Source organism: Musa acuminata, chromosome BXJ3-1 (genome assembly GCF_036884655.1).
Source record: "Musa acuminata AAA Group cultivar baxijiao chromosome BXJ3-1, Cavendish_Baxijiao_AAA, whole genome shotgun sequence".
NCBI classification, from domain to species: domain Eukaryota; kingdom Viridiplantae; phylum Streptophyta; class Magnoliopsida; order Zingiberales; family Musaceae; genus Musa; species Musa acuminata.
In genome coordinates, this window is record NC_088349.1 from 14,586,618 (window position 1) to 14,613,713 (window position 27,096).

At 35.1% G+C, this 27,096-nt stretch overlaps 2 protein-coding genes and 1 long non-coding RNA gene across 8 annotated transcripts; 2 read left to right on the forward strand and 1 right to left on the reverse strand.

Annotated features, from left to right (window-relative positions):
- Positions 1-3,954: 3,954 nt before the first annotated feature.
- Positions 3,955-14,055, forward strand: LOC135580794 (cold-responsive protein kinase 1-like). Of its 4 annotated transcripts, none has more exons than XM_065134903.1 (9): positions 3,955-4,069; positions 4,164-4,261; positions 8,131-8,266; positions 8,423-8,538; positions 8,627-8,837; positions 8,933-9,170; positions 9,419-9,569; positions 12,146-12,546; positions 13,745-14,055. In XM_065134903.1, exons 3-8 carry the CDS (start codon positions 8,197-8,199, stop codon positions 12,509-12,511), a joined length of 1,152 nt encoding a protein of 383 aa, XP_064990975.1. In that variant the 5' UTR covers positions 3,955-4,069; positions 4,164-4,261; positions 8,131-8,196; the 3' UTR covers positions 12,512-12,546; positions 13,745-14,055. The 4 variants fall into 4 exon arrangements, with proteins under 4 accessions (XP_064990975.1, XP_064990980.1, XP_064990977.1 ...); XM_065134908.1 differs by having other exon boundaries at positions 8,627-8,726; XM_065134905.1 differs by having other exon boundaries at positions 8,432-8,538.
- A 1,823-nt stretch (positions 14,056-15,878) lies between these two features.
- On the reverse strand, positions 15,879-16,955 carry LOC135628452 (uncharacterized). The gene is made up of 2 exons (XR_010492865.1): positions 16,286-16,955; positions 15,879-16,066 (listed from the first exon to the last, which is right to left on the reverse strand). It is a non-coding gene; the product is annotated as an uncharacterized LOC135628452 (long non-coding RNA).
- A 5,055-nt stretch (positions 16,956-22,010) lies between these two features.
- Positions 22,011-27,079, forward strand: LOC135586946 (pentatricopeptide repeat-containing protein At3g04130, mitochondrial-like). Of its 3 annotated transcripts, none has more exons than XR_010492930.1 (3): positions 22,021-22,147; positions 22,701-24,348; positions 26,630-26,766. XR_010492930.1 is itself a non-coding variant. In XM_065135500.1 (3 exons), the coding sequence occupies exons 1-3, from the start codon at positions 22,130-22,132 to the stop codon at positions 26,781-26,783; spliced, it is 1,707 nt and encodes a 568-aa protein (XP_064991572.1). In that variant the 5' UTR covers positions 22,021-22,129; the 3' UTR covers positions 26,784-27,079. The 3 variants fall into 3 exon arrangements, 1 of the variants encoding a protein (XP_064991572.1); XM_065135500.1 differs by having other exon boundaries at positions 22,701-24,235; positions 26,630-27,079; XR_010492931.1 differs by lacking the exon at positions 22,701-24,348 and having other exon boundaries at positions 22,011-22,147; positions 26,630-26,768.
- Positions 27,080-27,096: the final 17 nt, after the last annotated feature.

Sequence of the window (27,096 nt, forward strand, 5' to 3'; positions counted from 1 at the left end):
TGAGAAAAAATCCACTATGGTAAAGGTGTAGGGCAAAATGTGCTCGAGACGTGTGAGACAAAAAAACCTAACTTGCGTGAGAAGAAATCCATCACAACGAAGGCACAGGTCCAATGTGTTTGAGATAGGTGAGTCAGGAAAACTCGTCTCGCGTAAGAAGAAATCCGTCATGGTGGAGGCATAAGGCAAAATGTGTCTGAGGTGTGTGAGTTGAGAAAACCTAACCCACACTAAGAAAAATCCACTACGATAGAAGTGCAGGATGAAATGCGCTCGAGGTGTGTGAGTTAAGAAAACCCGACCCGTGCCAAGAGAAATTCACTACAACAGAGGCATAAGGTGAAATGTGCCCATGATATATAAGTCAAGAAAACTCGACCAGCGATAAGAAAATCTGCTATAGTAGAAACATAGGGCGAAATGCACCCGAGGTGTATGAGTTGGGAAAACCCAACCCACGCCAAAAAAAATCTACTATGGTGGAAGCATACGAGGAAATGCGCTTGGGGCTTGTGAGCTGAGAAGACATGACTTATGTGAGAAGAAATCTATCATGGTGGAGGCACAAGTCAAATGTGCCCGAGATGCATTGGTCGAAAAAAGTCGACCTGTGTGAGAAGAAATCTTTCACAGTAGAGGCATAAGGCAAAATGTGCTCGAGGCACGTGAGTCGAAAAAATAAAACCTATATAAAAAAAACCCTTCACAGCTGAAGCCATAAGTCAAAAAAGCCTAAAGTGCACAGGATGGGAAGCTCGACTATCTCCACGAGAGGCAAGGAGGTTGAGCCTCCCAACCTCTGCCTTCATCCTTGCCCAAGGCATAAGGGTTAGGAAGCTCGACCCTTGCTTTCGTGAGATACAAGGAAGTTATACCTCCCAACCTTTGCCTCCATCCTATGCCCTTCCCGGCCCCTGCTTCCATAAGAGGCAAGGAGGCCAGGCCTCTTGACCTTTGTCTCTATCCTCGCCCAAGGCATGGGGGTCGGGATGCCCGACCTTTGCCTTTGCTTGAGGTGCAGAGGTCGGGATGCTCGACCTCTACTTTCGCTCAAGGTGTGAAAGTCGAAACGCCTGACCTTCACCTCCACCAAAGGCACGAAGGTTAGGGTGGTCTCGACTTCCACCTTCGCTAGAGGTGTGGAGGTTGAGAAGACCAACCTTCACCATTACAAGAGGCATGGAAGCTGAGATGATTGACCCCCGCCTTTGCCCGAGACGTGGAGGTCGAGATGCTCGACCTCCGTGTCGAGTGCATTAAACATCGCACTTCGAACCCCTCTTGTAAGAGGCCCAAAGCATGCCTTGGAAAGAGATAAATAATAGAGAATATATTAATGATCAACTATCATCTGACATATAAACGTTATGTGGAAACTATTGTGAAAAAAAAAAGGTCTAGGTTAGTTTCCACCCGTTCACCCGCGTGGATAGAAGCCCAAAGTAGGTCGTTCGAGGTTGTCTCCCCCTTGCTGTCTATATGCACAAAACACCAAGAGGAGTGATTATAGTTTATTCTCTTCAAGATCAAATATAAAAGGTAATCCCCAATGTCGAGATTTCTTTCCAGAAATACCGAAACTCATTAAGAGATCTCGGTTACTAACTTGAACTTTGGAGGGATCGGATAAAGAAATTTTTCTCGATATCACCTCAGAGTCATCTTGGATACTCCTATACCCTTGAGATCGAATCGTGTTGGATTAATTAAGACCTCGACAATGATTTTTCTTAACAGCCGCCCTCCTCTTTCCTACAGCTTTCTCACGTAGAGAACAGTCGTGATTCAAAGATAAGCAGTTGGTGTAGAACGGGAAGTTATGCTGTTCTTCGACAAAGAAAAAGATTCATCCCACATCATCAGTAGGAAGCTAGAAAGAAGCTGCTGATGTTGACTTCACACCCCGAATAATTGTCATGTGATCTAACCAGGAGAAGTTGCAAGTATAATATGCATGAAGCATCAGCCACCAAACGAAAGTGATAATAAAATAAATATGCTTTCTGGAAGCACACTTCATTTTCTATTTCATATTAGCATGGACTTCATCCAAAGGTGTTAGCAGTGACGGTCGATGTCTTCAAAGCAGAAGATGTAATCCGGTTTGATGTACCAATGAATAACGTTTGGCATGATTGGTATGTATTGGTATGATAGAGCTTTATCAATTATTTTTTATTGAGCTTTATCATTTTTTATTGGTATGTATTGGTATGATTGGTATGTACCAATGTACCAATCAATACGTCAATCATTTTTTATTGAGTTTTATTAATTATTTGACCTGTATTAGGTTATACTAGATGGTAACGATATTATCAGTAGGTATGCTAAGATTGACATATTTCAAATGATCAATTTAATCGTTTGAGATTTAGAAAAAGATTTTTTTAACTAATTTAAACCATTTTTTTTCTTCTCTTTCGACTCATTTTACTCTCTCAATTTTTTGAACTCTTTTAAATTTTTTTTACTCACATCTCTTTTTTATTTTCATATTTTTACTTTTCTAAACTCAACAAAGCATGTAGTGCATAAATACACTGTGTCGTAAGATTAATTTTATGATTGAGTTTGACAAACATATCATATTAATGTATATATACATAGAACATATCATATTAATGTATATATACATAGAATCGATGATCTCACTTGTGGAGTCTTGTCATTCTTTTTAGTAATAAAACTAGGTATATCTATCGATTGATTACTTAGTTCGTTTGAATATTAAAGTTTAAGTTATATAAAAAAATAATCTAATAATTTAAATTTTTTTTACAGATAATTTAATATTATCGGAAGAACGATTTGAAACATATCATAAAACTACTCCTTAATAATTTTGAGCGTGACATAGGCTCAAGACACTAAAATAATTCATGCAAATAAACTGCATTGTCAAATAAGAAAAAAGAAAAAGAAATTATGCATCTATATTTCTTTCTTCCCGTTTTCCATTCCAGTCATTGAATGATAGATTGACTTAATGATGAGATCTCTAATCTCTTTGTATTAATATATATCGGGCCAAAAGAAGAATGGATTGTGTCAATCCTCCAACGACAGCAGTCAAAGGCAGACCAAAAACATGTAAAATGATCCATTCAGTCTCTTCCCTTTTTGACATATCAAAACATTGCACTACCTCAAACCGGTGCTGCCAAGATAATTGGAATCATCCAATATAGGGAAATGGGTTGATGAGAAATAATCTTGGTAAAGGAGATTTAGATTCTATTTTTCTCAAGATTAATTCTCGAATACAGATTCTTTTAGTGTTCATCGGCACCACTAAAATTATTTAGTAGAGAAGAAAAATTATTCTTCTTCCCTAAAATATTTACTGCTTGATTACATCCTATATACTAATATGTATAAGAAAACTCTACGAATTGTTCAGTTTTAATGTATAAATATTAGTATATGTGTCCTAAATTCGTAATGACCCATTGATCGATCAATAAATTAATGCCGATTTCACATTTCAAAATAATAGTAATACGAAAAATCATGATAAAGGATTGCTGATATTAATTTATATTTTTGTAGCAAGATATATAAATATACAAATAAATATATATTTTTTGGAGGAGAGAGTTGAATCCTAAATTAGTCTTGGACGGATAAAGATTGATCGGAAGAAGCAGGTAATTGTTGACCAGCTGAGCGAAGTCAAAGAAAAGTCAAAGATTGGTAGGACACGAGTTAGCACAATCGTGTGCTGTTGAATGACGGGGGTTCACACTTAGGACATGAACCCGGTTCAACTTGTCATCCATCGAGCCGCCCGGTTCATTTCATCGGCTCATTCCGACCTCCTTGGGCGGGGATCAATTTCCCATCGCGTAGGGATAACGGGAAAGAACCCGGTTCGTTCTTTCGTCTGGTCTATCGAAGCTGATGGTTCAACTCTTCGGCCCGGTCCGATTGTGTCAGCGTGCTATTAATTGTGAAGCGGTCTGTCTACCGGAGTTTACTCCACGCACGCGATCGCGGAGCTCCCACCCCCGCGGCTGCCTCCTAACGTGCGCACCTTCTCGCGCCGCCCCCCGTCCGGCCGCACCCGGTAACTTTCTCCTCGGGTTTTCTCGTCGGCCGGTGGATTTGCGCCTTTGTCGGCGTTGCTTCTTATTTTAATCGTTGCAGATGCAACATCGCAGGTCTAAGGTGTGGTGGGTTTAGCTGATCCCCTGGCTTGGAGCGCTAACGTGCGCCGTCGGTCCGGTGGCACTTTTTGGCTCGCCGGTCATGATCTGAGGTGTGTTTCAATTTTCTTAATTAGAGTTCAAGATCGGATCTTTTTTCTTTTTTCCGATATGTGTTCTATGTGTAGTTTCTTGTTTGCTATGATTTTAGCTGCATGTTACTTGTTCTTGATGAGCTAGACTCGGAGTCCTTTTGAGATTAGTTGGGTGGGCTAAGCGATGTCGTGTGCTGTCTTTTTCCTTGGCGGAGTTTTGAAGCTGTACATTACCTTTTAGAAGAAAGAAATGCTTATAGTGTTGGACTTTCTTGATTGGGCTCGCTACAATTGTGTATCAGATGGAACTTCGTGTAGTTGCTTAGTAAAGGAGATATTTTGACGTTCAATTGTTACTTTCTCCTTTGGGAGTAGTATGTGGCGTCATAGCGCAATTAATTAGGTAATTGAATTATCCATGACAGGCTCAGTTTGGTGTTATATACCAGAGGAAATCATGGAAAACAGCACAAAGTTAAAAGTGGAATATTGTTCCTAAAAATTTCATTCTGATTGTCTTGGGCTTGCAAATAATATACAAATTTATATAGCCATGTTTTCCTTGCTATATGTTTGTTAGACCTTTTAAATTTTTAGCTTCATGTTATTTGTATAATCTTTTGAAACAATCCCTTCTGCGGACTTTTGTTTATCTGTTGGTCAACGTTGCAAGTTGTAACTGAAATAAGGGTACTTGAAAAGATCCCTGTTGGTTCATATTAAGTTTCTTTAATTGTTCTAGTTTACTCTGAAAAATAGGTCTGTTTAACACAAAGGAGGCTTGTTATTGTAGTCGTGTTATTTTTGGCTGCAGTAGTGAATAACTAATTGAGATGGTGAGCATTTGGACCTAAGTTGTAGAACGATATGCAACAGTCAAACGAGGGGAATGAGAATATCTGTGTTGGTTGCAACTTGAAATCAAGCAAAATCAGCACACCCAACAAGAATTTTGGAAGAAACTATATTAGAAAATTTAACAGGTAAATGGTGGTACCAAAGGGTCTGTTTCCACATACGGGCCTGTTACAGTTTAGGTAATCCACATCTGTTTCAAATTTAGAAATTTATATCGTTTTCTCGTCTGGGTTCGGTGTAAAGTCCGACTATGCTGAAGTTTATAGGGCTATAAATAGATATGTGTCAACCTTCTTGTATGCTACAAATTTTGATATGTTGCAGCATCTCCGCTTGTGTTTTTCATCACTTCTACTTATTTTTTATTCTATAGCATTAGGTGTGTTTAATGGAAATAGCAGGGAAGGATTTAGAATTGTTTATAGTGAAATTGTGGGCAAAAGAATGGTAATGGATCTTATCCATCACTTCTAATGAGCATGACTGGATCTTATCCATCAAATTGGTCAAAAGAATGGTAATGGTCATCATTCTGCTTGGTTTAACCTGGCAAATTAAAATCTTGATTGGTGACTATTTATCTACTAATCATTCAGCCAAGAAGGTTAGGGAAGTTTATGAAAGTCATATATGACTAGAAGTGGTTAAACCAATGCCTAAATCCATTTGAGTGCAAATCCATCAGCAAAAAAATAATTTATGGGTAAATATTTTAAAAATATGCTTATATAGAATAGAAATTTTGATACTATGCTTATATAGTAATAGAATTTTCCAATCTTTAAATATTTAAAGGTTATATAGTAATACTATGCTTATATACTTTGCAACCTAGGAGACCAGGGTTTGAGTTACAAAAATAGCCTCTTTAAATATTTAAAGGTAAGACATCGTACATTGATCCTCCCCAGACCCCGCATTGGTGAGAGCCTCATGCATTGGGTCCACCCTTTTTTAGAATTTTCCAACCTTTGTATTTGAATTTAGCTGTTCTTCCTGAAAAATTGTGTACTGTTGGACCTTTTGCATACTTATGCTCAAGATCATGGATTAAAGTATCATGGTGTGCTCAAGAGTCATAAATGCGATACTTCTTCTTTCCCCTTATTTGGCTAGTTAGTCACACAAAGGAGGATCACTCCCTAAGGATGAAATTTGAAAGCTTGATGCTGCTTCTCTTTAAGCTTGACTTATTCCAGCACCAATCCATAGAAGTTCTTGAATCTTTGAGTTCAGCTATATATATCCTGAAACATGATGCTGAACATTTTGTGAATGTTTGGCCTTGACTTGAACCTCCATATTGAAAGTGGATATACTATACTGAAAACTCATAAATGTGCTAGGTCCAGCAATTAATTAAACATCTAACTCTTGTTCCTGCTGATTTGCCCCATTGGTAGGGTGATAGGCCCTTTTTTAGCAGCGCATCATGGGTTTGATCTCACTTGAGTGAACTTAGTGCATTTGTCCTTGCCTAGCTTTTAGTTTTGGTTGGCCTTTGTGGCCAAAATAGCCTTGAGAAGATTGTTATCTTTTATCGTATGGAAGCCACTGAAATCTTGATATTGACAAGCTTTGTCAAATCTTATTAGTGAAAGCCATAAAGCAACAGTAGATTATGAAAATCAGACAGTTTAAAGGTGGTTTAAGCTACATGATGGAGGCATTATTTTACAAATTGATCAAGATTCATGATAGAGGATGAGTCCTGGTGTCACTGTGAGATTATTGATGTATGTGAGCTGGGCATCTAGGATTTGAGTCATGATAATAGCCTCTTGATAAGATGCATCTATGGACCCCTCTAGATCCTGCAAGAGCCTTATATGCCTCATACATGGACCTTCATATGAGGCAAGATGCCTCATACATTGGGTGCCTTTTTTGAACTCAAGATTCATGGTGGATAAGGGAAGATATAAGTTAAAGGGGACAAAATATGTAATGGTGTATTAGTCAATATAGAAGTTCTTGAATGTCGAGAGAACCAAGTTCTTAAATCAGAAATAAGTAATGTAGTTGTTCTTTACTAGGCTCATTTATAGGATTTGTCCAAACAAAGATGATCAATTATGTGTTAGGTATGGATTTAAGTTCAAACCCCCAGACCCGTCTCATACTGTACTAGCTAGCATGGTTTGGTGCCACAAAAAAGAAGAGAGAAAATGCAAAATAAAAAGCTCAAAAATAATTAACTCATTGGTGTCAGACTTTTTGTCATCCTCTCCTCATGATACTCCTCTGCTCATTCTTGTCAGCCACTTTCTTCTCTGATTAGCAGCTAACAGAAGCGACATTTTCCAGGTGAAAAAGTCCGTATGGCATAAACCAAGTTTTATGTTTTATAGATCACCAGTTCATTCTTTCTAAGGTGGTCAAGTCCAATGAAAAGCTGGTTTAGACCATTTTAATCAGTCTGGAAAATTAGACCATTTTAATCCTGCAATTCGATTTTCCAAAGGAACAAGAAATATCAGGCAACACAGTACATTTTGGGCACAAATCCGATAAATCCATCACTGTAGGAACATGATTCCTTTTCATAATACTTGAGTAAAGATAAAAAAACACCAAGTATTGTGTGTCTCCTTTATTGTATACCTAGTTAAATAAACAAAATTCTGATCGTGTTGACTACGTCTTCATCTCTATGAGGTTCTGTGCATAATTCGCCTTACCGGTCCGTACCGGTGTACCGACCAGCTGTCGGTACAATACGTATGGAGCTATATCGAGCCGTACCGAGCCGTACCAACACATGGTACATGTGGGTGTACCGATGAACCGCCCATATCGGTCCCCTGTTGGATTGGTATGTACCACTCGTACTAAACGGTATGTTATGGTACGGCAAACCTTGGTTCTAGGTACATGTTCTTGTGGATGAGATGTCGAAGTGTTTCACAAATGGTTCTCTAGGTGGAGGATTTCTCCACCTTTTTAATCTGAACCAAAGAAAATTTCTGTTTCTGTTTATATTAACTTTTGAATGATATATTTCCTCAGTCAAGTCTTTACTTTTGCAGGAAACCTTTTAATTCACAAAACGCAAGGTCAACGTTCAGAGACATTGGTCGTTCAGTCATACCATTATGACTTGCTTCTCTTTCATATTTAAGAGGATAGGTTGTTCAGGACAACAAAGTGATCAGCATCTTGAAGGTAGACACATATCATGTTGAAATCTAAATAAAGTTTTATTTAGTTCTTTTTATTTGATATAAATTAGGATTCATATTTTCCATGTTCATGCCGACTGCATTCTGAAGAGTTCTTTCTACCTACAATGAGTTGTTGATTTTGTTAAATCTTTTCTAGATATTCCAGGAATTGAAAATGTTAGAATCTACTCATACAAGGAATTGAGAAATGCAACTGGTGATTTTAGCCTCACCAATAAGGTTGGTGAGGGAGGTTTTGGTTCTGTCTACAAGGTGAATTCTTTGGACTTTGAATTAACTGTTACTATTTAAGTCAGGAAAAATTTCTACTGATTAGCTAACTTTGAGTTAATTGGTTTAGGGAAAGCTTAAAGATGGGAAGATTGTTGCTGTAAAAGTGCTATCCTCTGAGTCGAGACAAGGAGTACCAGAATTTTTGAATGAAATCGCTGTGATCTCTGGTATCGAGCATGAGAATCTTGTTAGTCTGCATGGTTGTTGCGTTGAAGAAACTCACAGAATACTTGTTTACAATTATCTTGAGAATAATAGCCTTGCGCAAACCCTTCTTGGTATCCTAATTTCCTGCTGGTGCTTTTTTCTTAATTAAGTGCTGATTTATACTTCTGATGCTATCAGATTATATATTAAAGTATTGATTTTTCAGGTTCTGGCTGCAGTAATATCCAGTTCAACTGGAGAACACGGGTAAGAATTTGCATTGGTGTTGCTCGTGGACTTGCATTCCTGCACGAGGAAGTCCGGCCTCATATAGTTCACCGGGATATTAAAGCAAGCAATATTCTTCTTGATAAGGATCTTACTCCCAAGATTTCCGATTTTGGTTTAGCAAAGCTTCTGCCACCAAATATAACCCATGTCAGCACTCGAGTGGCTGGAACAATGTAAATTCCATTACTTTCTTTCTAGCTTATAATGATCTCAGTAATTTTCAGAAATAAACTCAAGTACAATAACAACTTCGAAATTGATTTGAAACTGCTAAATGTGCTCATGGTCTGATGTTATCACTCTAGAGCATGGAATCTGGCAATTAGATGCAAAACAATATAAAAACCACTTGCGTTCTGGGCCAACTTGGTTATCACCTTGTTTTCATTTTTTTAATTATTAAATTTTTTGTTTTATGCAGAGGTTACTTGGCTCCTGAATATGCAATTAAGGGGCAAGTGAACCGGAAGTCAGATGTGTACAGCTTCGGAGTACTCCTACTAGAAATAGTTACTGGCAGGTGTAACACAAACACAAGGTTACCTTATGATGAACAATTTCTACTTGAGAGGGTAAGAAAATTTACTCAGATATCGATGAATGTTTCTCTTTCCATATGAATACAAAAATATTTGTTTTATAGTTAGGCTTTATTTGGTTCATGTCAATCATATTTTTGTTGGAATGATTTTGTTATTCAAGTCCATAGGCCTAGGGTGGTACGTAACCAAATGTTCCATGTAATCATTGTTATTGATGATGACATAGAACTTAATATCATATAGGCTGCATGTATTCTGAGAAGAGTCATTACTTCAAGTTCTACAAACCAAATCTAAGGAAACACGTTTAGTTCTTATCTTTACTATTGGCACTTTTTATCACGTTATTCCTTATTCCTCCAGCAAGCTCTATCAAATTAAAAGTACAAACTAGGCACATCAAAGTATCTAAATTTTAATGTTTCTTTTAAATATTTAAATAATAGGTAACTACTTATACAGAAAACCGATGCATAACTGGGCACACCCAAAAAAATGTATGTATTTTACGTATTGCATAGAAAAGGAAAAAAGAAAACTTTGCTTCATATCTTGCCGCATTCTTTTTGTTATGCAGAATTGGAGACTTAAATGTAGTATACTTATAAATTCAGGTCATGCACACTAGGTATTGGTATGCTTACTAAGTGCTTGGTAACCAGGAGAGTCACCTTTCCAAACATGAGGTACTTTTATTGCTGGCATACACTGTCAAAGAATGAGCTTTCCTAAAAAAAAGAAAAAAAACCCACTTAGCTATATCAACACTTTTGCTTAGAAGAGCCATTACTAACCTTTCCAGTTCAAAGTATCCCACTAGCTTCTCAGACTCTTGTGGGGAAAGTTTCCGCACAAAATAAAACAAAGGCTTTAGACTATAATGGCTCAATCTGGACTTTGCTGTTATGAAAATCACAATCCTTATGCTGGTTCCGTGGGGCCCAAAGGGAACTAGCTATCAAATTAAGAAGAATTCTCCCTGACTTCTTCCCCAAATCCTGCACGTCAGTAATCCAAGGACCAAGAGGCCATGCCCCAAAATAGAAAAGTTGATGCTTAAGTTTGGCCTGAATTAGTTGTCGGTAACTCAGAGCAAAGGGGCATTGAAAGAGAATGTGTCTGGCAGAATCAGAGGATTATTGACAAACAGAGCATCGGGATATAGGGTAGTTGGGTAATCTGGAGAACCATTCCGAGATTGGAAACTTACCATATAAAGGTTTCCATCGAAATATTTTGACCATAAGAACCACGTTTAATTGTTACATTGTCCTACAGCCAGCACATCTGTCATTATGGGCAAGCCTCCCATCTTTAAGGGAAGAATAAAAAGTTTGTGCAATAGTGAAACAAGTTAGTAAGAGCAAAATTGTTCCACTGACTATTGTCAATCCATCCAGTCACCTTCTCATGCCTCATCATCTTATCCACATTTACTATATTTATATGTGTAGGTCACCTTCCTAGGGGAATGCTGATCATCCAAGGATGCTCCCATGTATTGTCACAAGTATCAACACCTAGAAAATTTGCTAAGCCTTCCCAACAAAGATCTAAATATGTTCTTGAGAATACCCATTCTGAAGGCAGAATGGTGAGGTTTCTGAAGGTTTTAAGGATTAGCATAAACAATCATAACCATTGAGAATAACAATGAACATACTTCTTGACAAGGTGCAAGTCTCTAATACCTAGCCTCCCAACATATTGGAGAGGTTGCTCTAACAAAAAGAATAACAAAATTTTGAAAATTGTACTATGAGTTATTAAAAAGAACCATCCTTGAATTCTACTAGATGCCTTTAGGATTTTTTGTTTAGGTATATGGGTAATTTAAAATAAATTACTATTTGATAGTCTAAACAAAGTTGTGATAGACAAATAATCTTTGAAGGAATATATTAAAGATACAAACCTAAGTGAGAGAATGAGGAAGTTTGCTAATTGTTATTTGACCAAAATCAATGGCTTCTATTCAGTAATTGTATTAATGAAAGTGATTAGATTTTTTTTAGGTTTAGATAGTTAAAAGTAATTGGTACAAATTATCATTAGTCTTGTGCAGAAATCTTATGCTGTTAGTTTTTGCCTATGCCTTTTTATATGCCTGTGCTTCTTTTTTATCATTACATCCCAGTCAACTGAAAATTGGTTCCTGTTAATGTGAAGCAACAACTAGTGTACGATCAGGCAAGATTTTGAAATTTGAACTACTCTTTAATTACTATATCATTACTTTGTTTCAATATTTACAAGATCTTCAATATGTTCATTTTTAATTTATTATGCATGCTAAGAAGAGGGAAAACTGGTCATTTTTTAAATATGTTCATTTTTAATTTTCAATAGGTTACTTCTTTTATACATTATATACATAATGGCTTTCTCACAGATTTCACGTCAAAAAAAAAAAACAAAAGAACAGCTTAAACTTTTGTCTGCTTATTCAAATGTGTTAAACCACTGATGAAGTTTTGCTAAATCTGAATCTCATCATGAGAAACCTACATTAGTATTCAAAAGTAAACCTATGCTTAGACTCCTCATATTGCATAATTGAATAATCCATAGTCCCAGACATAATTCTTAGACTTCTCATATTGCAGACATGGAATCTATACGAGCATGGTGAGATCGCAAACATCATAGATACTTCGTTAACTGATGATTTAGACGTCGATGAAGCTTGCAAGTTCTTGAAGGTTGGGCTTCTTTGCACACAAGACACTGTGAAGCTTCGCCCTTCAATGTCTACTGTTGCCAGGATGCTGACTGATGAAAAGGATGTCAACTTAGAGAAAATCACAAAGCCTGGACTACTTAGTGACTTGATGGAACTTAAAGTTAGAAGCCAGAACAATGTTAATGATCCCCATACGAGCTCCCTCGTAACATCTGGTCATGGTAGTTCACCCTTGTCATCAGAAAATACTACACATGCATCCATGACCTTCACAGTGATATCAGATTGAGCTGAAACATCACTAAGAAAAGAATTCATCTCGAGGTACATAACTTCATGTATAGTCCATGTAACTTTTTTTTTTGTGAAAAAAAAATTCTGTTGTTTGATCCTTGAGTACATGTTCTTTTTTGTCTAAATACTCTGGGATACCGATAGTTGTCGATCTGGGTATTTGCTGGAGCTTAAAAGACTTGAAGGCAAATTTTTTTTATCTTGAGCATCAAGATGGAATTAATGCTCGATTATTTTTAGATGATCACTTTTAAATGAATGAGATTATTGTTGCTGTACCTGATATTGTATGATTTTTAAAGTGCTTAGGCATAGGCCAACTTGTACTTTATATCCTTCTATTACTACTGGTATGAGATTATTGAATGAAATGGCAATGCTTATTAAGAAATGCTTGCAGTCATATTTCCCTGTCTTGGTCAGTATGTTGCTTATGTGAGTGAACGCCTTAGCTAAGGCTGTTTCTTCCAACCCCGTCTTGGTTTGTATGTTGTTTACGTGAGTTAAAAATTTGTGAAATGCCTTCGAGTTATAAATTCTATCATAGCTAACTCGTGGGCAATGTGAATGCTATCATCTAAGGATCTGCTAGAGATGAAAGATCAATCAGAGGTTTCAACCTGTTGGTAAGAACCTTGGCAAGAATTTTGTAGACCATATTGCAAAGAGCAATAGGACTAAGAAAAGAAACTTAGGAGGGATTTTTTTTTCTTAGGGATTAGAACGAGGAAAGTTTTAGCCCAGTTCAGAAGAATATGTTCAAGCAAATGGAACTCATTGAAGGCATCATGGAGAGAGGGATGCAAAATATTCTAGTAGTGTCTAGTGTCAGGTTGTTCATGCTCTGAGGCTTTCAAGATAGTTGCTTGGTTCCCTACAAAACCTTCATGAAGAGCTTGGACAGGCTCTTCACTGATAGAAGTATGTGAAAAATAAAATGATGCAGGAGAAGGTTCAGTGGACATCAACTAATCACTGTCTTTTATGCCTCTCATTCAATGTGTGTTCTCAAAGAGTGTAGTATCATTTCATAAAGGTTCAATATCTCATAATAGGCTCTGTGCAGATCATTGTACTTCTCAACCATGCTTAATACTTGTGCCTATATTTGCAGTTCCTACTTTGGTTGCATCATGCAAATACATCTCGGATTCCTTGTTTAATTTGCATGCAGCAATTTTAGACTTATATAGAGAATTGATGTAATGCTTTGGAATGCAATTGCCAGGTCATGTGGATTCAAGATCTCTTCAACCACTAATCAACCACAGCAACCATTTGTCTGCTATGAATCAGCTTGCACTGCTGAAGAGCTTCTCTGAGAATGAGATACCCTCCTTGATTTCAAAGCTAGGAAAAGGAACACAAGAATCTTGAATCAATACCACCTGCTTTGTTGCTCAACTGGATATGTATGAACAAGTTTGGCAATCTGTTGCTGTCACATTAAACTTCATTCCTTCTCCTCGTAACAATTGACCATTCTTGTTCTGTCCAAATAATGCAATTGGAAGCACGAATACTGTTGTTCTGTTGTTAGTGGTTGCCTTTGTGTTAATAACCCGACTTGATTTGAATCGAATCTCATCCACAGGAGAGTCCTAGATCTCGTCCAATATCTTAATCTCTCGAGATGGTGTTAATCGCGAGGCACCCATTCTGCACAAAAAAATCGATATCGGGAGTGGGTTGAATTTTGATCTCTCGAGGTGGTTGACACTCATTTTGCACAAAGATCGATGTTAGGAGTGATCTCTCGAAATGGTGCTAATCACATGGCACTCATTTTGCACAAAGATCGATGTTAGGAGTGAGCTACTGATGTTATTATTTTGACAGAAGGTAGAGAGAGAAAGAGACAGTTCGAATTCTACTGACATAACAAAGCTATAGTTGAGATCTTTTGTTGTTTTCTGTTGATGTGACTATGAGAAAGCTCGTATCAAAAATATGATGAACTGTGATAGTTCAGTCCAGTCATGTGAGGGAAATGACCAACATGCTCTTTTGGCCTTTGATTCACATAAAAGTGAGTAATAATTTTCTACCAATTTGTGCTTTATCTTTATCTAAACTTGCCTAATTGAGATTTGGATGAGTGGATTTGGTAGTCAGATTGCCTTCAAGTAATCAAAACTCTTTCTAAATTCCACCCCAACAACTTTAATATTACTGACATCAGTAAATTGATTTTGCTTCTATTATGGATTGAAATCAAGGAAGAAACAACTCAAAGAGTGATACATTGAATTGGGATTTTAGATCTCAGAGGTGCCCAACTAATCTTTGGCATGGATGGCTAGTGAATCTTGACCTCTCTTTATCATCTAATATTAACATGTAATCTCTCTCCCAGTGTACAATTTAACATCAATTTGTTGAGTTAAAAATGTCTATGCAAATATAAAAGAAAAACCTAAAGGATGGTTAAAGGTTTCATACATACATATATATATATATATATATAAAGCTGCATGTGTATAATGTTGCTTCATATGTTATGAATAGTAACCTTATGGTTTTGTCTGAAGAAAAAAGGGAGGAGATATGTCAAGCTATGGTACAATTGCAGAAATATGATGTAGGATTGATTGCACCAACTCAATTCTAATGGGCCTTTTAATATGCAGAGTAAGGAAGGGTTGTAGGTCATCTTATCAGGGGATTTGTCCTTCATTGAAGAAGGAAGCTAACTGTACAATTGAAATAGGAAGAGAAGCTTCTGTGGTCACTGTACAATTGTGTCAGAAAGATCCCCTTTTTTTTTTGTTTTTTGTTTTTTTTTGGAGTCCTTTAGGGAGGCAAAAGAAGTGCCCATTGACTTGTTGTGTTTGCTAAAAATGGGAAAACTAGTAGGTTTTGGAAGGAAGACTAACATCCTCAGTAATATTTTATGCATTTCTTTTTCTAAAGTAATGTGGTTATTTTCTTTTGGTAAAAATATATATATATACTTTGAGCTTCTGATCTTTATTTATTTATATGGACACAAATTTTTATCTGCAGAAATGAATTCTTTTTCCCTCCATGCATTCTATGAATGTTGCCATTGACACTGAGACACTGATTTATCTGGAAAAGAAAAAGTGGGATTCTCAGTAAAAATTCCATATCTGAGAGAGAGACCAAAAAGAAATATGCTCATCACAAGGATATACTTTCCCTGAACGAAACTTGTTCTACAAACTGATGAAACGAGGAGGAAGCTTGTTACTTTCCATGACACTGTTGAATGGTTGTTTTTCTATTTGTATGATACATGAGAGAGAGTGACAGAGAGAGAGAGAGAGAGAGGATGCATCTTTCAGGTATGTGAAGATCATATTAAAACCATACTCCCATGAGACTTTCATGATACAGTATGAATCCATGAAATCCTCTATATTATTATGAAATAGTAAAACTTCAAACAAACTAATATCAGCCAAAACTGTGAGATAAATGCTTGAACATTCTCAGGTCATTATTGTTCAGAAGTAAGAAAGCAACAACAAGACATTCGATTACCAACAGTAGATGAGAGTTAAGGTGATCATCATACCTTCGAATCCTGCAAAATAATTGGGACGATCATTAAAATGACCACTATGTCATCCATAATTCCTTCACCCAAAATCAGAAATAGTAGATAGAAGTACTGCTGCATCCTGAGAGAGAGAGAGAGAGAGAGAGGCATGCTTGGCTCCTTGCACACCACCCACAGTAACCAATCGCCCGTGGATCGGTCTACATGTGTGGCATACAAGGAGCCAGGCACATCCCTTGTCACCTGTGATCCTTGCGCCATGGCCACTTCTTCTTCTTCTTCTTCTTCTTCTTCTTCTTCTTCTTCTTCTTCTTTAAGGATGCAAGACCAAGTAGAAAGAGGATTAGAAAGCTCATTGCTTCTCTCACAGTGATCAAAAAGTCAAATCTATAAAGCTCTTCCACTTCCTGTAAGGATCTATACCACCAATTCCATTTACAGAGAGAGATGATGATGAGTGGGGGGAGGCCATGTAGAAGCTAAGCTAACACAGGCTTGGCAAACCCTATCACAGTCAAGGCCTCAGATGCTTCTCTCTCTAACTGTAGCTGTGGGACTGGGTGCCGGTGGGGATACTGGAGGAGAGGAAGAGTGAGAGAGCTGCCATGACTCCCAAGCTCTCAGGGACTCAAGAGGGGGGAAACAAAGAGAGGAGAAGGCTCCCAGGTGTGGGGATGTTCCTTCTCCTGTCTGCTTGCGCAGTGGATTTTGTCTTGATCACTTGGATTGACTCAGATTCTCTCAGATAGCTCCTCACCGTCAATCGGAAATTAGTTGACAGCAGCTTATTGCTTGAATGGCTTGTCATGCAGTGGCTAAAAGTCAATGTGACATGAAGAGAACCTGCAATATAATTGTTCATGCGGTTTGACCCAGTTGCACCACCAAGCCTTCAATCTGACTAAGGTTTGATCTGAAAAAGGTGTTGTTCTTCATGTGAGTTTGTGCGAGCAGTTGTCCCACACATAACAGTGGAAGTAAATGATCCGTGTTGTTACTGATAAATTAAGTTGATGTCAAAAAATTATATAAAATTTTAATTTATTTAATATTTGATGCAAAGATGAGTTAATATATAATTGAGATACAAATATGTGTTTCTTAAATAAAATTATGGTTGAAAGAGACAATACAGATGGATGGATAGATGAAAGATGTGGAACACCGCGGACCACAATAATTATCATGTGATGCTGATTTGTTGTTAGTCATAAATGTTTCTTAGATTAGTCATTAATTGTAGTGTCAAAGTTATTCACACACACAAACAACATATCTAATAAGTCAATAGAAGCATAAATAATATACATATGTTATCATTACTAAAGATATATTTTTTTATGTATGTGCTTAAAAAATATGATACATGACATACTCATGTTATCAATTTTTAAAATCGAAGTACATGCTTTCAAATATATTATGCACAAAGTTCTTCAAAATACTAGTTGACATATATAAAAGCATCAATGCCTATGTTATGTTTTGCAATAAAAAAATATGATCCTTCGGCTTAATAAATATAATTATACTAGTAGATTTGAGTATAAAGTTACGGTAATACACATGCATACATAGATTACAAGAGACTTTCTCATTACAATAAGCTTTTGAGTGATTCTATGAGTTTGATAATGATTGAAGTAAGTTTAAGATTCAAACATCATCTATATAGAAGATAATAAGTTACTTATATATAGATAGATGAAGTAATGGATAATTAAGTAGAGATAAAAATTAAAAAAAAGTGTTACATTAAAAATGTTACGATACATAAAGGAGATTGAATGATAAATTTAGATTGAAATATGTCATCTTTGATAAACTAAATTTAGCTCAAATTAAGTTACTATAACACTAAAATTATGTTAAAAAAACTTGAGATGAGGCTTAATAGGATTGAACCCTATATCTCATGATAATCTCTTAATCACCTCTATTATATTTTGGCCTCATCATCCTTACTTACCTGATAACTTATAATCTTTTTTCTCCTTTTTCGGTCATTCTTTCAGCACCTATAAGGAAGAAGAAGGTAAGAAAACCTAAGTTTTCCATCGCTATACCTTAGTTTTAATTCAACATATTATGAACTAAATCTTTTTAGCTACTTTTAATTAGCCTAATCTTTGAATTAACCTCTAATTTTTAGATATATTATGTATAAATTTGATATGATTCTGAAACCTCTAGTATTATTTTAATCTAAGATTAGTGCATAGCCTTCTAATTTGAGATACTTAGAATCTTTTTTTTTTTAAGATGATTTATTCGAGCTAAAATAACCTCCTTAGGGATGTGATTAGATCTTATTTTTTTGATGTCTTAAAAGGATCTTTTAGAGTTTTGTAAGTTTTGGAATTAAATGAATATCATATGTGTGCACCAAGATATAAGTATATAAGTTTAGATAGCCTCAATCCAGTTTCAACAAAACAGAATAGATAATAATAGTTGAATTGAGAGAGTATTTTAGTCTTTTAATTATTATGTTTTGAGCTAAAATTTAGTATACATCTTGTTTTATATGTCTCTTCTACAAAATTTTATGATAATCTAAAATGGTTTAGTTAGACATTATGGTCAAGAAGATTATTTTATAGAATCATGTAGTCATTTGATTGATAACAATAAAATCATTTGATTATAGGTGAAATTACTAGCACATTGATATAATTTGCAGGTTTGATATAATTTAATTGAGAGAGAATTCTATCGAGATTTTATTACCAATGATTAGTTATATTGTGAGTTACGAGTGATTTAAAATGAAATAATTTTAATTTAAGCATATCATGACCTTGTGCTCCAACATGATATGTTTTCAATTTGCTAGCACACCCTTTCACTAAGGACCGACCTCTTCGATAAAAACTTTATTTTAGGTTGAATCAAGTATGTATAAGCCAAATTTACTATAAAATAGTGCTAAACTCAAATATATTTTGAAATAATAACAACAACAATAAAGTTGTGTCCTAACTATTTGAAATGGACTACATATATCTTTTATCACTATTGAGATCTATAAAATATTATATGTTTAATTAAGTTTGGATTATTTATATCTTTTTTATAGTTTCTTATAAAGTATTCCTTTCTCTCCTTTACGACTAATATTAATTATTTCATCTTTTCGACTATCACATCCGGGGGTTTTCTTAGTACATACTCATATCATCTTAAATAATTTTTTCTAATCTTATTTTATATCGAAATCATACCTAATTATTTATGAATAAAAGTACTTTTTCAATCTTTCCTAGTAACTCCACTCAAATATATTTTGAAAGCATATCTTTAATGATAAGATAGCCATGAACTTAATATATGTTTGAAAGAATATTTTTAATGATAAGGTGATTGACATGAGATAGTTATAAGTATGATGCTAATATATACATTGCATAAGAAGAAAGATATATGAACTAATAAATGCTATGTATGTATATATGATTATGTACAATGTGAGAGAATACATACATATTTATATGTGGTGTCGAAATGCAAACAAATGTTATTACATGCGATGTTGGAGTGCATAGACATTTATGTATGGTTTAAGTGTGCACGCATATATATTACTTGCGATGTGAAGTACACAAATATGTTCTAGTATGGTGTGAAAGTGCATATACATATTATAATGTATGATGTGAGAATGTATATATATATTATGACATACGATATCAAAATACATGTATATATTATAACATAAAGTGTGAAAGTATACGTATATATTATAAAATATAATATAGAAGTTCATGAATGTATTTTGATTTCTATTATAGATATCATAAATTATCCTTGCATGCGTGTGTCTTGATTCATTTTAAATTAGATTTTTATCCCATATAAGGTATATGTGATGTTACGATGCATCCATCATGAAATATTTTATGCATTTGAATATATAATATATAGTGTGGGAGTTTATGAATGTGTTATAATTTTCTATTACATGTACTATACTCATGAACGCATGCATTACGATTAACTTCGAATAAAAATTATATTCTCTTATTATGCATAGTTTGTATGTTACTAATATGATCATATATCATAAAATATTTTATACATTTATTGATACATGCGTTGTGAGAATATATGTAAATGTCATAATATGTTATATTGGAATTTATGGTCATACTTTGAGTTCTATTACATGTACTATTGCTCATGCATAATTATGATTTACTTGAAATTAGAGTTTAATCTTTTCTTTTCATCTACCGGTTATGCATTGCTAAAGAGATTATAAAATGATGAACCATTTTATGCATAAGATTTTGAAATCTTGCATACATAACACAGTAAACACTCACCTAAATAAAATAATAAATGTTTATATTTATTGACTTTACACTTATTGTATATCTTATTTTACAAGTAAATATATTGTTAATTCATTCATAGGAAAAATATGACTTTTTGTTTAGCAAATTAACATGTTCAAATTTACTCACTTTTTTGATATATTATGTTTGACAGCATAAATAAATGGAAAGATGACATTCTATTTCAATCAAACATGTATGATATGAATTGAATTATGAATAGAGTGTTATATACATGAATGATTTATGAGTAAATTAAATAATTTATGGGAAAATAAGTAGTTTTTTGAATAATTTAACCTCAATAAATTTAATTAAAAAATCATCAGCTATGAAGGAGAAAACCAAGAATGTTGTTACAATGATTATTTTTGTTTTTCTTCTACTATGCTCCATATCATGAGCAACTATACTAAATCATCATGAAATGTTACAAGTTATTTTAATTAATTGGGCTTCCAAAATAGTGTGGTACACAAATAATAAGTCTAGACATGTATTGATTAGTTAATTAATTAGTTTCATAAATCCTTTAATATTTACATATAGTTGTAATTCATGAAAAATAGATCCTCTAAGTTAAAACTCTAATTAGTAATAGGAACCTTCAAAAATTCCTTTGATAGTAAGGATATTAGTGGTATTTTAGTCAAGATAGGAGTTCTTAAATGTGAAAAAATAATCTTTTTTCATCGACAATCTCTTTTTATTATTTATAATAATATTGTTAAGAATTATTAATATTCATAAAATATTTCTCTATAAATGAATGTAAAAACACCCTAAACTTATCACTTAATTCTCACAAATACTTCTAACCCCTTCTATACATTTTTCTTTCCCCTTCTTCTTCTCCGAAGCATTTTTTTATCATCGATGATGCATTTTTTAATCGTCGGTGATATAAAATGATAAAAAAAATATAAATAACTAAATAAAATAATCTAAAGACCGAAGAGGAGGATGTGAATTTTGAGGGGTTGTGAGAAATTGAGAGGTGGTAGAAAATAAGACTATGATTGATAATTGAGACGATATATTTAATGAAATTATATTTTATTTTTTTCTAGATGTTCAAATAAAGTAGTGGGTTATCAGTAGCAATCTAGAAAAAGAAATATAGTTGTGCTGATCATAAGAGTTATCTACTGTGGTCTTAAAAAGAAACAGTCAACATGATGACCTGTAATCCAATCTATTGGGAGGGTTTAAATAATAATTTAACGATAAGATGCCAATTTAGAGGTCATAACACTCAAAAAATTTTAATCTTGATGGTCAGCTGTGCTGACTTTTATTTATCAAAGTCAAAACATCATTAGTTGACTTTCCGAAGACCCCTTAATTATTTAGTTTGAGGGTTTGAATCCTCTGCATATAAACTTTGAAGATGAGGCTTTAACAATTTATTTCAGATTGAATTTGGATTAAATTCTGCCTTTATCACTGACCATATGCCAAAAATAAAAATAAGAAAGAATTCGAATTCGAATTCGAATAATTTAGTCAAGGGATGAACAATGCAATTGAGAGAATTATTTGGGCCTAACTCGGCCCAATATGGTGTGATCGGCCCGGCTCAAGTCCTTATTTTGTGACTTCTGAACCGGCCTGGCCGGCCCGGTTCATTCGATTAGGCCTGAAGAACCCGGCCAGGTGAGCAAGGATGATGGAGTCCGACTCGCTTCACTTCCTCTACCCTAACATTAGAACCCGAGGGGCACCTCTGCCCTCTTCCCTGCCCCAGTAAATGAGAATTCTTCGCAAGGTATCGTCGATGGATCAAACATTTTTCTATCTGATGTCGTTCTTGTTTAGTTTCAGCGCGCGTCGGATGATTGCTTGCTGTGTTTTCTGTTCTTAGCCTCAGAAAATTAGCCTGTTTTAACTGTTCTTGGTTTCAAAAATTAGGAATCGTTCTGTTCTTTGTATTTAATGCTTACTTTCTTGTGTTTGTTTGAGTTTTAATCCATGATTTTTCTTGCGGTTTCTCGTTCGCGTGATTGGAGCTTGTGTGACGTGAGCTATCGGTCCGAGATTTGTTTGTGATAAATTCGTTGGTTCGGTTTAACATTTGAATTTGTATGTGGAAGGCCTTTTAGTTGTCAAAAGTCCAAATTTTGATAGGTTGATCATGTACCGTAGTGACCCGTGCTCATTATTTCTAGAGCTTCAAGATGATGGTGTGCGAGTTTGGTTGCTTGTCTGGGATTCAAGGCTTCCCAGTTTGGTGTCATATAAGAATGCTTATGTTGTTGATTTTCTTTTCACCTTCAAGCATAGTAGAGGGAGCTGATATTTGAATCTCTTTCGAGGTGTAGGGTTTCCTTGACGTTCTTTCCTGCTCTCTTCAGCTCGTCAATGTGGGAGGGAGGGACATAGGTCGTAGTATAACTCCTTTTGCTTCTTGTGGACCTCTCACATTTATTTCTGGGAACCTTGAGGTCTGCTATACAACGTCGTCCCTGGCACCCACATCTTTCGACCAAGAACCAAATCAGACCAAAAGGGAATCTCTAGTTTCTCATAACCTAGAGGAAGAAGTGTATGCTCGACATATCAGGAGAGTGATTTTGAAAGTTAAGAATGGTACCGTTGAAGATGTTGTTCAATCTCTTAAGGGTGATGGATTTTGTTGTGAAATTCAACTTACAGCTAACCTTGTGGACAGTCTGCTGCAAAAATATGGAGATGATTGGAAATCTGCTTTGGGTTTCTATGAGTGGGCTAGTTCACACAAGGGATACAAACATACACGGTTTGGACATGATAGGATGGTGGACTTGCTGGGAAAAATGAGGCAAATGGATCGAATGTGGGACTTGGTGCACAAAATGCATAGCGAAGGCTTCATAACACTGGACACAATTGCAAAAGTCATGAGGAGACTTGCAGGGTCCAGGAGATGGAGAGATGTTGTTGAGTTTTTTGACAAGTTAGAATATATGGGTTTTGTTAAGGATACGGAGACCATGAACCTTCTACTTGATACTCTTTGCAAAGAAAAAAAAGTTGAAGTTGCTCATGTAGCTTTTTTTGAGCTCAAGAATCACATATCCCCAAATGCTCATACTTTTAATATTTTTGTCCATGGCTGGTGTAATGCTCATAGAGTTGATGAGGCATTGTGGACTTTCCAAGAGATGAAAGACTTGGGATTCAAACCTTCAGTCATTACATACTCAATTATTATTCAAGCTTACTGTAACCAATGTAATGTCGGAAAGGCTTATGAACTTCTTGATAAAATGGTTGCTGATGGTTGCCTTCCAAATATAGTCACTTACACTATTCTTATGAATTCACTTGCTAAGGCACAAAAATTTGATGAGGCCTTGAGTATATTTGAGAAAGTGAAATCTGCTGGTTGCATACCTGACACATTATTCTACAACTCTCTTATCAACATTCTAGGGAGAGCAGGTCGACTTCCAGAAGCCTTTCATATCTTTGAGAAGGAGATGAAAATGAATGGTGTGAATTGTAGTATATCCACATATAATACAATGATCTCAATTTCGTGTCTTCATAAACAATGGCAAAGTGCTCTGAATGTCTTGGAGAAAATGAAAAGTTCATCTTGTAAGCCTGATCTTCAGACATACAGGCCACTACTTAAGTTATGCTTTAGTGAGGGAGAACTGGATGTCCGGATTCACAGCTTGCTGAATGACATGGCTGATAAATATCATCTCAGTTTTGATCTTGATACTTACACAACTTTGATCCATGGCCTATGTAGTGTAGGTGATATTGGATGGGCCACTCTCCTCTTTGATGAGATGATAGATCGAGAGATTCTGCCTAGGAGACAAACATGCAAGATGCTTTTGCAAGAAGTTGAACAAAGAAACATGTATGATTATGTAGAGAAGATAAGAATGTTGACAAAGCAACTATAAAGCTCACATTAGTTTATCTATATCTATTTAATTTGCATAGACAGAGGACCTTTTTTGACATAGAAAGGTGAAATTTAGTTTTTTTTCATGTGATGCATTGTTATGTAAATAGACTGTACTCTCATTGATCAGATAAATTTTGTTCATCATTGCAAATGGTGCAGCATTTCTGTTTTATAAGTTAACATTCAAGCCAAAGTCCATCAAATGTTCTTTGGCAATGAAAATGTGTCATTCTGCTTTGTTGAAACTAATATATGTTTGGAGGCCCATCTGTTAATGTTTTAAGCTAAGTTCCATCATTTGTCTTATGATATCTTTGTTCGCAATCAAGTTGTTCTGTGCTGAATCTTTTGAAACTAATATACTTTCGAGGCCCCTCTTCATATTTGTAATCTAGTATTACCCTGACTATGATTCCCTATTGAAGTTTGTTCTTTCATACTTCATAGGGCTTCCTTTAGTAAAGCTTCATCATGTGGCCATAATCATTATTTGTTGCCTAAGTTATGTCTTATGTGCATTTTCTAGGTTAGGACCTACCTTTTTCTTTTGTAGCTCAAGGTCTGCTTAATCTTAGGATCAGTGACCAGCGGTAGTTTGAGTCTAACTAGTTTGTTAAGTGAACAAAAGTTGTTTTTGACTATGACAATTTAAATTGATGAATGCATAAGAATAGCTTTACTAGATCTTGTAACAAGGGATTTGATGGCTCATAGCTTAACTACTGATATTGTCCTCAGCAGAGCTAAATGGTGGGGGCGAAAAATCATGTAGCTGATGATGATTAGGAAGTTTTCTGGCTTGTTGTTCTTGTTATTGTGTGCTACTCTTCATTGGCAACAAAAATAACACGGTCATAATGTCCCAGCTATTTACTGCATAAAAATTCATATTTTTGGTTAAATTAAGAGGATTTAAATCAGTTTATAATTTCTAATAAGATCTTTTTAGGTATCTCTATACCTCCCCTTGTATCATTAACATTAATTATTTCATATTTTCTAATTACAACATCGGGTCCCCTTCACATATGGTTGAATCATCTTACACAAGTCTCCTTCAATTTATCCAACATTGGAGCTACACCTAATTGTTCATGATAAGAATGTCTTTTTTCCTATTTTTCCTTGTAATTCCATGTATCCACTTTAAAATTCTTATCTCAATACCATAAGCTTTTATATATATGTTGTTTCTTTCTTAACCGTGCAATACTTAGATCCAGAAAGTATCACTGCAATTCCAAAATTCAACTACCTTTGATGAGTATCCGTGTAAATTAGCTGCACATTCCTTTTTTTGTTCAGCGAATTTTTTATAATCCCAATAGTTTCTTCTTAGTTTAAATCACGTGATTTTTGTGTTCCTTTAGTCAACTCATCTCGTAGTTTTCTCCCTTCTTTCTAACACTATTTTATTGACTTTGAATAAAACTTCCATATAAGTTACTTGCAGTTCATATAAAATTCTGCGAAGTAAACCTTTAGAATAACCTAATGATCTATTAATGGAGTGATTCGTTCATATATTACAAGTGGACTGATTTTATTCGTATTATTGGAATGTATATATTTGAGTACTGAACCCAGTCCATAGAGATTGCACATGCTATAGTGCACTAGTAGCTTGGTATGTGCTTGTTGAGTTCTTATCATTGTGGCTTGTGAAGCTTGAGACATCAAGAAAATACAAAGGCTATCAGTTCAAGTGCATGCTACTGCTGCAGACATGGCCTGCTAAAGTAGTTCATTTTTTTGCTTTAATGTCTTTTCCTTTTTCTTAGAGTTGACATACAGATTCAGAAGTCATTGTTGTCTTACTCAAAGAACATTGAATTTTAAAAATTATTTTATAATATCTTATATAAATTTTGCCTTGTATAATATTTTTATATGTTTGTGAACAATTAGGTATCGTTTTGATAGAAGATAAGAAAAAATTATTTCAGATGGTATGAGCATTTGTTTAGGAGATCTTCGGATATAATGATCAAAAAAAGTGAAATGATTAATGTTAGTGATACGAAGAGAATTAAAGGGAAGATATAAAGAAACCCTAATAGAAGCTATAAATAATTTAACTAAATATATGATTTTTTGCAGATCTCAATGATAGTAAAAGATCTATGTAATCGGCCTCAAATAATTGAGATTTTCAACTTTGTTTTTGTTGTTGTTGTAGGATAATACTTTTCTATCTTGTATGCTCTACCATGTGGAAGTAGCACATGGTTACAAGGTGAAATCTGATTATGAATGATTCTTATTTATTCTCTCCTGCCGTATCTGCATGTTACTACTGTGTACTATAGCTTTGATCAGCAATTTTTTTTTTTATTGCAACAGCAAAGTTGATACAGAGGATACAATTGTATATGGCAATGACTTGCACAAGATTATTGAGGGAAACCAGTATACCAAACAAGGCTGCTCCATTTATTATGGGCATCAGAGGGTTTGCAGTAGGTGGTGGCAATGTGGCAATGCAAAAGGTGCCTAAAGGTGTTGCAATTGCTGCTCCTAAAGCTTCTGCAGTAAAGAAAGAACTAAAAAGTACCACTGTTCTTGGAGCCAGTATCCTCAAGGATGATGCAGATCCTAAGATAAAGCCAGATACTGAGTTCCCAAACTGGCTGTGGCTTTTGCTTAACAAACGTCCTCCATTGGCTTTTCAAAGCCGTAAACATTTTGTTAAGCTGCATAACAGTGCATGTATTAGTGAAAACAATAGTATCAGAGCTAAAATTGATGGTTATGCTTAGTTGGAGTGAATAAAAATTCTATTTTCTGGTCCAATGCTGCATGCACTCGTG